General features: G+C 45.0%; 1 protein-coding gene across 5 annotated transcripts in view; it reads left to right on the forward strand.

The window, feature by feature from the left end:
• The first annotated feature begins 2,679 nt into the window (after positions 1 to 2,679).
• Positions 2,680 to 14,930, forward strand: part of ATP6V0A1 (ATPase H+ transporting V0 subunit a1) — a 30,186-nt gene continuing 17,935 nt past the window's right edge. For 3 of the 5 annotated variants that reach the window (XM_032202969.1, XM_032202964.1, XM_032202965.1), the window contains exons 1-12: positions 2,680 to 2,758; positions 2,983 to 3,115; positions 3,312 to 3,390; positions 3,714 to 3,811; positions 4,298 to 4,426; positions 8,664 to 8,767; positions 9,576 to 9,702; positions 11,017 to 11,099; positions 11,744 to 11,837; positions 13,171 to 13,383; positions 14,032 to 14,182; positions 14,388 to 14,527. In XM_032202969.1, coding sequence (XP_032058860.1) covers positions 2,999 to 3,115; positions 3,312 to 3,390; positions 3,714 to 3,811; positions 4,298 to 4,426; positions 8,664 to 8,767; positions 9,576 to 9,702; positions 11,017 to 11,099; positions 11,744 to 11,837; positions 13,171 to 13,383; positions 14,032 to 14,182; positions 14,388 to 14,527 — 1,335 coding nt within the window. In that variant the 5' untranslated portion in view covers positions 2,680 to 2,758; positions 2,983 to 2,998. The remainder of the gene's footprint in view (positions 2,759 to 2,982; positions 3,116 to 3,311; positions 3,391 to 3,713; positions 3,812 to 4,297; positions 4,427 to 8,663; positions 8,768 to 9,575; positions 9,703 to 11,016; positions 11,100 to 11,743; positions 11,838 to 13,170; positions 13,384 to 14,031; positions 14,183 to 14,387; positions 14,528 to 14,930) is intronic. The other 2 variants (XM_032202966.1, XM_032202967.1) reach the window with 1 other exon arrangement.

The following is a 14,930-nucleotide window of genomic DNA, read 5'->3' on the forward strand; positions in this document are numbered from 1 at the left end:
CCACTAAGACCAAGCACGGGATCACGAAGAAGGAAACCTCATGTCTCAGGAGCAACCCTGGGTGGGATCACATCACTGCTCCTGTGTTGGCTCAGCCAAGGGAACACGGCCACCCCTGGCTGGACTCAGCTGCTGCCCAGGGCAGCAGAAACCCTCCCAGGCTCCGAGGGATCTCAGAAGGGCTGCAGGCACACTGGCAAGGCTGCAGTTTCCCTCTTGCCTTGACAACACATCCTGCCTTGGGTTGGGGTCCAGCCTGCCCTTGTCTTTTGCCCCAGGCTGGCAAATAAAATAAATGCCCGACAATTTTTGTCCTTTCCAGACTCACAGCCTCCCTCAACCAGCACTGGAAGGAGTCCTCAATTCCAGGCATACAAGCTGGGGAACCCACTACGCACAACCAGATGTATAGGGACATTGTTTCGTGAGGAATGCTCGCTGCACTCAGCACTTTCCGTGCCCCCGTGCTCTCTGTCGTGTGACAGCTTGCTTTTTAAGGCCGTTGTACCCACACCACGCCGTTGATCTAGGCTGGGTTTTAGTAAGCTGTACTGTGCTGCCTCCACTATGGAATTATGTCACGCATTAAAAATAGCTTGCTTGTCTACACCCTGTTTTTTCCTGGAGGGACCTTTTTTTTCCTGAGCGTTTATTTCCAGTGTTTGGTGCTGATGAGTCAGTTCCATGTAAAAAAACACCCCCCCCTGCCAGAGCGTGTTATTTCTCACCGGGGATCTCTCTTTAGAGTGGATTCCCACAGCTGGCTGCTGGGAAGTTCCACGGGCAGGCCGGGACCACACCGCTCTCTTCCCAGCTCTGCCCTGTGTGACTTCGGTGCAATCACCGTGCCTCAGTTTCCCCAGCTGGGAATAAAACCACCAGCACCAGACCGAGTGCATCCATCTAAACAGAGAAAGAGAAATGGTCGGAGCAGGAATTTGGTTTCGGTCTTGATGCTCGGTGGAACACACCAAGAGCCACATTCTGTGCTCCCTGAGCACGCAGCAGTCACACCCCACGCTGAAACGCGATGAGTAATTTTCTATCTTAAGCCTAATTTCATTTCAGCCATTTTCTGCAGCGGAGACATACCGGGAAGAGCCAACAGGTGGCAAACTGCAGCCTTCCCTGCGGAGCCTCGCACTGCCTCGATCCCAAAGGGCAAGTGAAATGTCTCAACCTCTCGTAGCACGAACGCTGTCTTGGTGCTCTCACTGCACAGACACAGTTTGAGCCTTGGATCTTCCATGCCTAGGCTGTGCCACAGGTGCTCAGATACCCCAGAAATATCTCAGATCATTCGAACATCCCAGCAATTTCGTGGCACCACTGTGGACTCTCTATATAGGCAGGGGACAGACAGTCCTAACAAAACTTAGAGTAACTCGGGTTCAAAGCAAAGCTGCCAGATGTACGCAGGACAACAAAGGAAAGCAAAGCGCAGCATCTGCTTCCACAGCAGCCTGTGGAAGTTCCTGTAACTAGAGGAAACTGCTCAGCTCGCTGACTGCAGAAATAGCAAGACCCAGCTGCCCAGGGCCTGCAGGAACAAGAAATACCCACAGCTTGCAGCGGAGCTCTGTATGAAACATTCTCCAATTTGTATCTTTAGCTTAAGTGCAGAGGAAATGGCTGGACAGAGAAGAGAATGTATCCTCTCTGTCCTCCAAAGAAGAAAATGCGCATGGAAGCGTGGTGGATTTTAACTTCAGACAAACTCCTCTGTGATTTCTGGCTTCCTTCCCCATGAACCGTGTTTCCAGTAACCGCCTGCTGTAGGAAACCCCTGACAGGCCGCAAGGTCTCTGGCATTTCACTGGGTTTCTGTGTCACAGGGCTGGAACCCGCGGGTCAGCCTCCAGGCTCCCGGAGGGAACCCCCTGCCCAGCAGGACATGCTCCTTCAGCACCTGGATCTGGCTCAGACGAGCTCTGGGTTTTGCTCTTTTGCTCCTTTTTATTTTTTAACCCCGTAACTCCAGCTAAATAACGCCTGTTCCAGGGCAGGGTGGACTGTCCCAACTGGGTGGACTGGGAGGCTGCAGGGGCTGGGTACGGGCGCGTGAAGAGAGCACAGAGTGTGTGGGAAGGGCTGGAAGGGCACTGGGGGGTCGTGGGGGGGGGCTGAGGGAGGGGAATTTGGGGGGAGCGCCTCAAGGGGTCTCTGGGGGGGGAGGTCCTCGGGAGGGGCTCTGAGGAGGGGGAGTTCGGGGGGGGGGCTCTGAGGAGGAGGCCTCAGGGGGGGCTCTGAGGGAGGGGGGCTCAGGGGGACTCTGGGGGGGGGCCTGGGGGTTCTGAGAAGGGGGCTCTGAGGGACTGGAATTTGGGGGGGGGGGCTCTGAGGGAGGGAAGCTCTGGGGACGGGGGTCCCTGGGGTGGCTCTGAGGGGGGGCTCTGAGGAGGGGGGAATTTTTGGGGGGTGGCTCTGAGGGGGAGGCCTCGGGGGGGGGCTCTGAGGGAGGGGGCTCTGAGAGGGGGGCTCTGAAGGACTGGAAATTGGGGGGGCGGCTCTGACGGAGAGGATCTTCGGGGGGGGAAGATCTGAGAAGGGGGCTTCTGAGGAGGGGGGGCCCTAAGGGAGGGGGCTCTGAGGGGGGGGCTCAGCCCCCAGGCCCCTCCTTCCCTCCAGCCCCATGTCGTCACTTCCGCTGCGGCAGCGGCGCCGTGCGTCGTTGCTAGGAGACGTGCGCGGTGACGTCAGGGGCGGGCGCCGCGGTCGATCAGCTGGTGGCGGAGCTGCGGGGCCGCGGCGGCGGCAGGTACCGGGGCCTTACCGGGGCCTACCGGGGCCTGGCGAGGCTTACCGAGGCCTACCGGGTCTTACCGGGGCCTACCGGGGCCTGGCGAGGCTTACCGGGTCTTACTGGGTCTTATCGGGGCCGGGGCTCGCCCCCCGCAGCCGCCACCGGTGCCGTGAGGGGGCTGGCTGCGGCCTGTCAGCCCCCCCCGCCCCCTCCTCCCTTCTCCCCGTTTATCCCCTCAGGGACCCCGGCGGCGCCATGGGGGAGCTGTTCCGCAGCGAGGAGATGACCCTGGCGCAGCTCTTCCTGCAGTCCGAGGCCGCCTACTGCTGTGTCAGCGAGCTGGGCGAGCTGGGGAAGGTGCAGTTCCGCGACGTGAGTAGCTGCTACCGCCGGGAAGCCTCCTGGAGCCACTCAAGGGCGGCCCCGGCACCCCCCGGCCCGGTGCCGCCCTTAAAAAGGCCCCGGGGGACTCCCCCCCAGTGCCCCTTGGCTTCCCCTTGGCGCTGCTCCCCTCGTGGGCACCTTTGTGCTTGGGTATCGCTGAGGAAATGTGTCTCTGTTTTGGCAGCTGAACCCGGACGTGAACGTGTTCCAACGTAAATTCGTTAACGAAGTCAGGAGGTGCGAAGAAATGGACCGCAAGCTGAGTACGTGTCACTGGGTTTTGATGTGCCCATAACTCTGGGGCTTTTACAGGAAGAAATTAACGCGGGTTAAACCTGCAGCACCCTGTTAAAAGGCAAAGTGCAGAGCAGAGAAGTGAAGGTTGCCTTCCTTCTGCTTAGCAGCCCATCAGACTGCTTCCAAGGATTCATTTCCTTGTTTAAAGATAACTCTACCCACATTAGATCATGTTGGAATAGGAGGTGAAAGGGTACGTGGCTATTAATCAGCCTAGGTGTGGGTTAGCATGGTGAGATTTGGCATTGAAGTATCTCTTCAGTTAACATTAACAGTGCTATCTCTTCAGGGTTCGTTGAGAAGGAGATTAAAAAGGCAAATATTCCTATCATGGATACTGGTGAAAACCCAGAGGTGCCTTTTCCACGTGACATGATTGACTTGGAGGTAATAATGCGTCTTAAGACTCAAATAGTGTTTGATAATAGGTGACATTAGCTCCACTGATAGATACAGAGTGAATTTCACGGTACAGTTGTCCCCAGGGGTCACTTGAGATGCTAGCTGTGCTGGTTCACAGCAGTTTGATTTTGATTCACAAGCACTGTTTTGCTTGCAAATTTGTCCAAATATGATTAGAAGGGAAAGCTTGTATTTTGGCTCACTTGAACAGGTGAAATTCCTCCAAAATTGTTGGGCTTGCATGATTTGTGTTGGGTTTGCGTTGCAGTCATTAAGGGTTTCTAATGATTTGAAGATCAATATATAAGTCCTGTCTAAAATAGAGTGGCTGAGAATGAAGTGTTTCAAGTTGCCTGAAGAGAATGTTTGGAGATAGTGTCTTTATTTGTATGCAAACTGCATGTAAATTATTTTGATAGGCTTAACAGCACACATTTATATAATTGTGTTGATTTTTTCTCCATCTTGCAGGCAAACTTTGAGAAAATTGAAAATGAGCTTAAAGAAATCAACACAAACCAGGAAGCCCTGAAGAGAAACTTCTTGGAGCTGACAGAGTTAAAATTTATACTGCGTAAAACTCAGCAATTTTTTGATGAGGTCAGAATACCGGGAGTGGGGTTAGCACGTGGGTAGCAGGTTTTTCCTCTCACAAATTACCATTGTTACTCTCAAATATATTTTCAGTTGCTGTTTCAGACAGCAAGGTCATTCTTCTGCTTTATTTATGAAAGCTTCTCAAATGATTCTCCGTTTTTCATGCAGTACACATAGCTGCCCATGGTTTTCCTCTTACGATGTCTTTTTTTTTTTTTTTTTAACTTAAGCAACGGTTTCACTAAAAACTGTTGACAATAAATAAGGTACTAGTAGTTCTTAAAGAACATCAACAGACCCAAAATGTTGTGCTACAGTGAGCACTTTCTTCACTGGATAAGACTTTTATTTATTTATTTTGTTGAGTCTTTGATCAAACCCCCAAAATTTTCAGAGGTAAGTACAAGAGCAAAAACAACACTTAAAATAGCCAGTGTTTTGTCAAATAAGACCCAGTCTGGAAACTGGTACCTGTTTCTTTTTCTGATGTCATTCACCATACAGTGGCATAAAGTCCAAATGAGAGAAGAGTTAATGCTTCATCCTAAAGGTTAAATATTTCAGAGTCTGGAGAGTTTTCTTAAAGAGCTCTTGTATGTTTTTTGGAATGGTAAGGGTATGGTTTTTGCTGAGCACATGTTCAGTTTCCTCTAATCAAGTATTTTCTCAAAGACTTCTTAATGGACATGGCTTCTAGTACTTATAAAAGCTGTGGTCAAGTGGAGCTGGGCTCCTGCAATCTTCAGTTTATCTAACGGTTCTTTTTTTTGGCACAGGATGCTGCCTGTTCAGGCATTAAGGTTGTTCCCGTGCCAACATAAGCCTTAGCTGCTGCTAACATAGATACTGCTGATATGATCAGTTGATTGGTCATGGGGTTGGTTTCAGTACAAAAAGACTCATCTTCGAGTGTTGAATGTCCACTTAGAAGCTGCTGAGAGTCTCTTTGGACTAGCAGCATTAACATGATAATCTATGACCTAGCTACATTAAGAAGCTAATTAGCTTGCCTGTTCTGGCTGAATATTGACTAAAATAAAGTACAGCTAGTGCTGTGCGCTTTCTTCATTAATTGTTGTTATCTGGTGAGAGCAACCTTCTGCTTTTCTTCAAGTACAGTGTGAACATGCGAAATTGGAAGATAAAGTTAATTTTCTACTGAAACAATCCATGTCAGGGCACCCCCAGAAGGAGTCCTTGTGTCAGGCTTCAGTGAACGGGACAGAGAAGGTTTAGATGCATTTCTGCTCCCGTTCGATAACTGTTCTCTGTAATAATAAATATGACACGCTGCTATATGTAAAAGCAAACTGAACAGTTCGTGTGTGAAGTTCAGTGGAAGATAAGTGTCAAAACCAGGTCTCACTTCACACTGCAAGCAGCTAACGGCTCTGCCTGAGAGATCCTGGCTAGCCCAGGACTTGTGAGCCTCGCGCAGTCCTACCCTGAAGTACTGAATGCTTCATTTTGTCATGCTGTCATCTGCACAGTACCTTCAACACTTGAAGACCTTAATAACTTGTAATTAAGATTTTGCTGTTCATAGTAGTGAGTTGCACAAGAAATGGCTTACTCCTCACTCTTATATTTGGCATTTGCTCTGCTGCCTGGAGTTCCTGCACTGGGAGAGGGGAGGGTGAAATTCTTTAGTTCTTTTTATGACCATTCTAGTCGCAGTAGCCATTTCTTGTCTCAACGCACCATGTTGATGATTATGCTCCTTTTCTCAGTCTTCTTGTCTTTGCTTATGAAGAGCAGTAAGAGCTGGAGAGATTTCTCTGAAAGTTTTGCCATAAGCATCCTAGAGTGTGAACGTAAAAGAAGACTGGAAAAGTAATGGTTAATGGCATGCAGTCCCCTGTCTTTCTTCCCTCTAACTCTCCTCACCATCTGCTTTTTTTCTGTTTATTTTGCATCTGTCATTTCTGTCTGGGCTCTGGGTTAATAGCTTAGATGGTAAAATGAATCCTCTTTAGTTCTTGTGAAAACCGGTGTTCGTTCTGATTGTGGACTGGAAGGGGCTTGAATTGTATGGTGCTGTGGGGAGCAATCCGGGGCCAGCACAGAGCAGAGCCTTAATCAAGAGCAAGGGAAATTAAACTTTTTCCAGGCCTTGAGATTAATTTCTGTATTGAATTCTTTGTTAGTAAAATGAATCTAGCTAGATTTTTTTCTAAGGTGTTTTGTAATTTCAGCTCCTCTAAGTGGGGCTTTTTGTTTTACATGGTGTCCCAAACAAAGGACACACAGCCCCAAGAGAGTCAGGGGTACCATCAAACACTTGTAAGAGCTACTCTCTCAAGTGAGGTGGATCCAAAGTTTTCATGTGCTAACCTTTTTATGTTTTATATGCTAAAATGTGGTGATTAGAAGCTGTGCTTCAACTACTCTAATGTTTGCTTCGTAAAAATTATCAGAAAGAATCTTGCTTCCTGATAAATGCAATACAAGCCTCTTAAAACTTTAATGGTCTTGTTGTTTTTCAACATCTTGAATCTTAAATAATCACTGGCGTGTTTGGTGTGTATTTTTTGTTTTGGGGTACCAAACTTGTTTTGCTGTGTTCTCTGTGAAACAAAATTTTGATTCTGTTCACTTGATATTGCAACAAGTTGGCTTAAGGTGGAAAGGACCAGAACTTGTTGTCTTTCCAAAGTAAATTAAAGGCCCCCTTATTTTGGTAGCATCTGTAAGCTAAGACAAATGTGTGGACAAAAAAATTGAGTTGGATTTGATGTCAGCCTTGCAAAAAAAAAAAAAAAATCTTCCTTACTGGAAAGGGAAGATTTTATTTGGCATGCAAGTAAAATGGTGCAGAGTTATCACTAAAAATATTACACAACCATGGTGAGAATAAAGAAATCATGGCTGGGTTGTTACACTTGCCATTTACTTTTGCAAGGCTGCGTTGCTTGCATGCATGCATTTTACATGTTGTGCAGTCAAACTCTACCTTCCAATGTATTGTAGCAAGTTCCCCGACAGCACAGTGGGGAAGGCCTCCTGTGTACCACAGAGGGTAGAATTTGGCCTTTTGCTTGTGCTAAAGAGCTCTGTCAATCTCTTTGTTTCATTATATAAGCTGCAGAGGTAGAAATAACTGACACTGGGTTGTGAATGAAGTATGAGGATGGTGCCCAAGAGGATGTCATTTGAGCATCCTTCCTGACTCAAATTGCTGATGCTTACAAGCTGTATTCCCAAGAATTTCAGTCTGCAAATCAGTTGCAGTGAAGGACTGTATAAGCTGCTTCATGTTTTAATGCTTAGCTAGTCAGAAATTAAGTAACCTTGTCAGACAGCCTTAAGCAATACATTGTATGCAACTGGCAAGAATAAACAGTGAATAGGAGAATAAATGCAGAATAAATGGATTTAAGCAGCAAGTGTGCCCTTAAGCTGGAAGTACTGTGGTTTTCCTGGAGGGAGAGCTTCTTTTACAGTCAGTAAAGAGAATTCATATCCATTCATTCTGGATTTTGTTGCTTATTCTGACCGTATCCATGCTGATGTAGCAAAGTAACATGGAATTAATCAAACCATTGTCACCTAATTCCAAAAGGAGTAAGGTATTGCTTTGTCTTTGAAGTATGGCAGAAGCCCGATGTAGAGGATGTGCAGGTCTCACAGAGCTGGGCTGTAGGGTTACAATCTTGTGAAGTTATAAGGTCAGTTAAACTGTCTGTGGAAGACTTAACCTGCACAGCACTCTTCTGTCTGTGCACCAGAGTATTTTACATGTGTAATTTCACAGGCACCTCTTAGAAATGCATTCTGCATCTTTATTAATATGCAGAAAATGCACAAATAGGGCAGGAGTGAATCAGCCTCTGCTTTCACTCTATTTTCCATTTAAGATCTAGGGGAAGATATGAGTAAGGTGTGTCCCAGTTTTGTGCTGTTAAAAATGGTTCTTGGGAACATCACTTGTATTTAAAACTGGGTAAATTTCTTGGAATTCTGCCTTTCTTCAGACTTATATATCCCACAGCCCCTCTGTTCTGTTGCAGCAAACTTTGGGCTATTCTTATGTGGGAGCTTTGAGCCATTCCACTTTCCCTCTTGTTTTTTTCCTCCTTGTGTGATTCTCGTTGTCTTTTCTATCATTTGGTTCCTCTTTCCGCTGTTTTATGTTCTTTCTTTTTTTTCTTTTCTTGTCTCCCCCAACTATCTCCTGGTTCCTCGTTCCCTGCATGCCACTAACTAGTTTCATTAGATATTAATTGATTTGTGAATTCAGGCTGAATTGCATCATCAGCAGATGGCGGATCCAGACCTGTTGGAGGAATCCTCTTCACTCCTGGAGCCAAGCGAGATGGGAAGAGGTGCCCCGCTACGGCTTGGGTAATGGCAGTTTGTGCTTTTGTCTGTCTTGCGTTAGGGTTGCTGGCTTATGTTTATCATTTATATGGAGTCCGTGGTGATTTGAGCACAATTGTTGCAGAACTGGCACTTGAAGCAGCTCAAAGCTGATCTAAATCTAGCTGTTGGTTTCCATTCTTGTCCCATGCGCATCAACTTTCCAGTTCACATTTGTGCTTTGTACGTTTCTCTCCACACACAAAAAAATGTACTAGTTTATTCTTTATAAATCTGTTCTGTTTGCTTTTTCAGACACCGAGCTCTCTCAACTTTGTTGAAACCAGTAACTGTGAGCACCTAATGCTCTGAAAAATCTGTATAGTTCTGTATCTTCTGTACTAACTGCTTCCAGGCTGTATCCATACGTGTGTAATTCTTTGTCTGGATGTAGGCATTTGAGTCAGTGAGGTCTCCTGAAGCATCTGCCTAGAACATAGTCAGTGGTAGCCTTGACTGCTAAATGCTTGGTGTGTAACGTACCATGAGCCTGTTGAAACAAACAGTAGCAGGTATAGAAACTGTATGTCTAAATACATTTTTCTTCTTTTTTTTTTTTTGGTAGACAATTTTCTGTTAAAAGTCTTAGCTTTTGGTATAGTGCCATTGTTTTTGTTGTAGTTTTATCTCTGTGTATGTAGAGAATTTTCATTTTGTGTAAGGAACTTGTTTCAAAGCGAGGTTTTTGTTGTTTTCAATCTGATGCTAAACTCCAGCTGGTGTCAGTGCTTTGGGTGCTGGGCTGTGTTTTCTTGTAGGTGCAGAGCTCACGCTCGTACTGTCCCCTCTGCAGGTTTGTGGCTGGTGTGATCAACCGCGAGCGAATCCCCATGTTTGAGCGCATGCTGTGGCGAGTGTGCCGAGGGAACGTGTTCCTGCGTCAGGCAGAGATTGAAAACCCCCTGGAGGATCCTGTAACGGTAAAGGAAACCATCATTTACAGCAGCAAGTCTCAGATTCATGAAAGGATCTGCTGTATAGATCTAAGCCTGTATCCTTCCATGAGCTCCATGCAGACAAACATTGGAGTTGCATCTCTTCACAGTACCTGTGTGCAGCGCCTGAGGCTCTAAAGGCCAATATTTTTCTACTCTTTTTTTAAAAAAAAAGTGAGATGGGTACCGGATACTGTCAAAAGGGGAAATACAACTCTGAATTTGGACTGCAGCAGGGCATAGCTGCTTCTCTGGCAAAAATGTGCAAACACAACTCCGTCGTGCAGTTCTGAATAAGAGTTAAACCTCCTTGAAAGAGAGGCTTCTGTGGACATCAGCGTGACACCAGTAGCTCACTTAGTCTGAGCTTGAACCTTTCACTTTTTCTTAATTTGTTACCCAGAAATCTAAATGTCCACTTGAGAATTTTTGGCTTTATTATGAATATAAACAGTAAATGTTGTGATTGGGCCTGGTTTTACGTACGATGTCCTCTTTGCTCAAGTCAGTGGACAACGCCCAAGTTTTTGGAACTGCTGATCTTAACGTGTGAAAAGAAGGGCTGTATGTAAGCTGCACTGGAACAAAAAAATAGCCATGTTGAAAGGCAGTGACTGCTTCTTTCTCAGAAGGCTGACTTGTTCTCTTGTCCCACCAGCCACTGGTAGTTGACCTGTTGAATTATCTGTCAGCATGGAGACACTTTGTTCTTATTGTGCAACACTTCCTTAAACTGAGGTTACACCTAATGTAATTATTCTTGAAACATTATGGTAAGGTTTCCTAAGTAAGGTAGAACAATAACTTATCAACAAATGCAGGAAAGGGGAACTAGCTACCAGCATGAAAACAGCTGTACAAAGAATGTGCTGTTGGCCTCCCCTGAGAATCAAAGTTGCTAAATTCCATCGTACTTTAATTCACTCTTCAGCTTTTTGCTTGATTCTGTAGGCGGGCTGCCTTCAGTTAGTGATGATATATATGTTTCGTTGCATCTCTGTTCTTACGACAATTTTTCTCAGATCTTCATGTCTATTGTTTGCCATAGAATAGGTAATAGGATGATCTAGAATTTTACTTCAGTAAACGTGAGTCCAGCATTAGTGTCCTATACTGTGTCTAAGGAAAGTGCTTTTCTTGTGACTGAGTGCAGAGGTGCATTCTTGACTTGCTATGCAAATATGAACCCTATATGTGCAGGCTTCAGCAAAGAGAAAGTAGAACTCTGTTGTAATTTGCTGTAATGCTGATTTCTGCAGACAGCTGGGCTATTACAACACACCCTTTCTTCTTTTCTAGGGGGATTATGTGCACAAGTCTGTGTTCATCATCTTTTTCCAAGGTGACCAGTTAAAGAACAGAGTCAAGAAGATATGTGAAGGGTATGCAAGTTACTTGAAAGTCTTACAGCTAGACAACTCACTTGAGCATTTGAAATACACTGAAGTAGCTTAATGTCTGTAGTTTTCAGCTACTAGTTTCATGATGACTGTAGTTTGGCAGCAAATAAATCCTGCAGTAACCAGGTGAATCATGTTTTACAGTCAAACTGGCTACTCCCTAAGCCTATAATGCTCAACATAGGTGATTGCTTTTTGTTTGAGAATACCTTAAACAGCAAAGTAAATGTTGAATTCAGACCTGTCGGGATGTCAGCAGGCAGTATTGTCACGGGGGAGACCAACAATAACTACATCTGGCAGCTGCTGCATTGGCGTGATAACAGCACCCTGACCTGGGCTGGCTAATCAACTGCACAACAGTGCCTTTGAAATGCCGTCAGTGCAGGGAACAGAGGAATTTCTTCTGCTTCACTTTTTTCTAAACGTTTAGCTTCTGTTTTGGCCTTAAACAAACTTCTGCACCCATTTGATTTAGCAACTGAAACTGCTTGGCAGGTTTGCTGAACAGAAACTGCTTTAAAGGTGCTTCTTGCTTTATTTCTGTGTTCAGTCTCAGCCATCTGTTTCCCTGACTGGTTTATTCCTTCCATATTTGTTATTAAGGAGACTTGCATGTATTTCAGATTCCGTGCCTCCCTCTACCCGTGTCCAGAAACACCACAGGAGCGGAAGGAAATGGCTTCTGGTGTCAATACCAGAATTGATGATCTTCAGATGGTAAAACAAATTGGGTCAATGCTTTTTTGTTTGTTAATTGATAGTTGGATTACTCTCTGGATCCTATTAAAAGAGGAGAAATGTTGGTCCTATTAGGTCACCATATTTTCAGCGGAGGCTAGCTTGAGACCAACAGCTCAGCAGTGCATGAAAGGTGTTCAGAGGCTTTCTGTTCTGCTGTTTTGTTTTTCAGCACTTAGGGTGGTGGTGAGGTGGTTTGAACTTTCCAGAGGGCTGAGTAGTTAATTATATACATGTAAAAACAGTGTTAATATAGAGCTGTATGCCAGGGAGCAGAGAAGAATATTCATGTATAAGAAGATACCGTGCTTCCAATTCTGAAAATATGCTTGTGTAATTGTCTGTTTCATCTGCAAGAACTTAGTTAAAATAAATTCAGACTTAGTATTGTTATCTCAACTTGGAAGTAATTTTAGCTTAGCTATTTTTCCTGCCTGTCTTCCTATTTTCATGTTGTGTTGTCCTGAAGAGTTTCTGCCTTGGAACTAAGCTCTTGTGCAGCAGCCTGAATGTTGATAAAAAGCAATGAGCACACAAAACTGCTGGGTGCCAGCTCCGAAATATTTGATGCTTGCTTCAAGGAAGAAAGGCAGTATGTCACAATGCAGAAAAATGTAAGGGATCCAAGATGAAAACAAGAAACAAGTTCAGGAGCTAGAAGAAGAAATTAATTTGACCACCTTATCTTATACAGAACCTCTCTCAAGCTGGAAGTTGTGTGGTGCAGCTGTTTCATAATTCTAAAGAATGCAGAAGCAATTTGACTGTCAGAATGCAAAGCTGCATGTGATAGCTGTGCCCCGTGTCCTCACTTTCCCTTGAGTATCAGACTTTCCAGGCTGGGAGTCTGACTTGGCCTGAGTTAGACTTGTTCCAGTTGGAAAACACCCTTAGTAGAAAACACTTTCTCCTTTCCATTTTTTTTAAAGTCTGTTGTAGTGTTTTTCTGTTTTCTTAAGGCAGCATACACCTCACTTGTAGAACTCTTCTCTGCTCTTTTAACCTGGGTGGAGGAAAAAATTTTTGTGATCACAAAACAGTTCATTGTTTGAAGTAACCACTGACTTGGAGTTAGAGGAGGAAAGTATTCAAAGGCTATACCTGGAAGGAAGCCCTAAAATCTTTTAGCAGAACATATTAATATGGAGAGTAAAGCATGTACTGCAGACATGTGGCAGTCTTGTGCATGGGACGGGGGTCAGGGCTCAGGCATCCGTTCTCTGGTGGGTAAGCCCTACTTCACTGCACTTCTGTGTGCTGCAGGTTTTGGCTACTGATCTTGCCTCATTTTTGTCCCACTTCTCTATGAAAGGTGCTGAACCAAACAGAGGATCATCGCCAAAGGGTTCTGCAGGCAGCTGCTAAAAATATCCGTGTCTGGTTCATCAAAGTACGCAAGATGAAGGCCATCTACCATACCCTGAACCTGTGCAATATCGATGTGACACAGAAGTGCTTGATTGCTGAAGTCTGGTGTCCTGTTGCTGACCTCGATTCTATCCAGTTTGCTCTCAGGAGAGGCACTGTGAGTATCTGCTGCACTGCTCCTATCTGCTTCTGTTCAGGCAAACTATCAACTGTCAGCAAATGCAACATGGATTAATTGATTTTTCTGGAAACCATCCCTTTGGGCTGTTTGAGTCAGTCCTCACAGAGGACAGCTTATTTAACATGCAGGAGTCATGGCTTATAGCTATAATGCTGTGTACCTTATAAATACACTGTGTAAGCCTTGAAGTTCAGGAAAATGCTGTGATCAGGTGTTTTTCCATGTTGGAGCTGTTTGGTTAACAGAACTGTGCGTTGTAGTCCTGCTGTTTTTATATACAGTGCAGCTTCCTGAAGGGAGCTATCCAGGACATTAGCAAGCTTGCCTTCTGCTCAGGTAGATAATGAAAAGTCAGGTGTCTTTTCATTTGCTGTTTTATAAAATAATGAAATAAAATGCTCCTCCATACTAACAGTGTTTCTCCTCCTGAAATATGAAGTGGAGAGCAGAGGAATCTTGGCAGCCTTCTTCAGCTGCTCAAGTATACTTCTTCATTACACAAGCGGGCTATAAAAATGCAAGCTTGCAGTTTAACAAATACTAACAAGAAAGTAATGTTTTACTCTGTCCTCCCTTACTCTGAGGATGTTTTCTAGTCCTGATTTTTTATTTTTTTAAAAACAGGAGCACAGTGGATCCACTGTCCCATCCATTTTAAATAGGATGCAAACTAATCAGACCCCACCAACATACAACAAAACTAACAAGTTTACTTGTGGCTTTCAAAACATTGTTGATGCTTATGGCATTGGAACTTATCGGGAAATAAATCCAGGTAAATCCATACTTATAAATGTAACTTCTTTTAGTTGTAGCATTTCTCAATGTTGACTGTCCTGTGTGAAAATTTCTATTAGTGAACTTAACTCCGGTCAGAAGCAGGGAACATCCCTGGGAATTGTATTACATGTAAATTGTACTGTAGTGAGGCTGGGCTTACTCAGATGCAGTGCATTAGGAGTGTCATTCTTCTCCTACAGCACCGTACACAATCATTACCTTCCCGTTTCTGTTTGCTGTGATGTTTGGAGATTTTGGCCATGGAATCCTGATGACTCTGATTGCTGTCTGGATGGTGTTCAGGGAAAGTCGTATTCTGTCACAGAAAAGTGACAATGAGGTAAAGAGACGTGGCATGCTCGGCTTTGCATCTAAAGCAGAGTTGCAACTTGATTTACTTGCATCTTCCCCCTCTTCAATTGAAAATACCTGTTACTCCTTGCATTTGAAATTTGTGAAGCACGCAAGCAGACTGACAAGTCTGTAGACCACAGACTGAGCAGCATCATCCTGTGATTTTCCTTTCAGATGATTGGAGGAAATTATTCCTTTCAGATGTTTAAAGGAAATTGTTTATCAAGTGCAGCTGGACAGCTAAGCAGTTGTAAATGGATCACCCCAGAACCTGGTTGGGTTATAAAGGGATTCAGTCACTGGAAAATTCCTGGTGTCTGTATGCACCCAAGCACGTGTATCTACACGATTCTTCCTTTTACTGGTCTAGGCTTAGGCTGACAGGAGGC

Source organism: Aythya fuligula, chromosome 24, assembly GCF_009819795.1.
Source record: "Aythya fuligula isolate bAytFul2 chromosome 24, bAytFul2.pri, whole genome shotgun sequence".
Classification (NCBI taxonomy): domain Eukaryota; kingdom Metazoa; phylum Chordata; class Aves; order Anseriformes; family Anatidae; genus Aythya; species Aythya fuligula.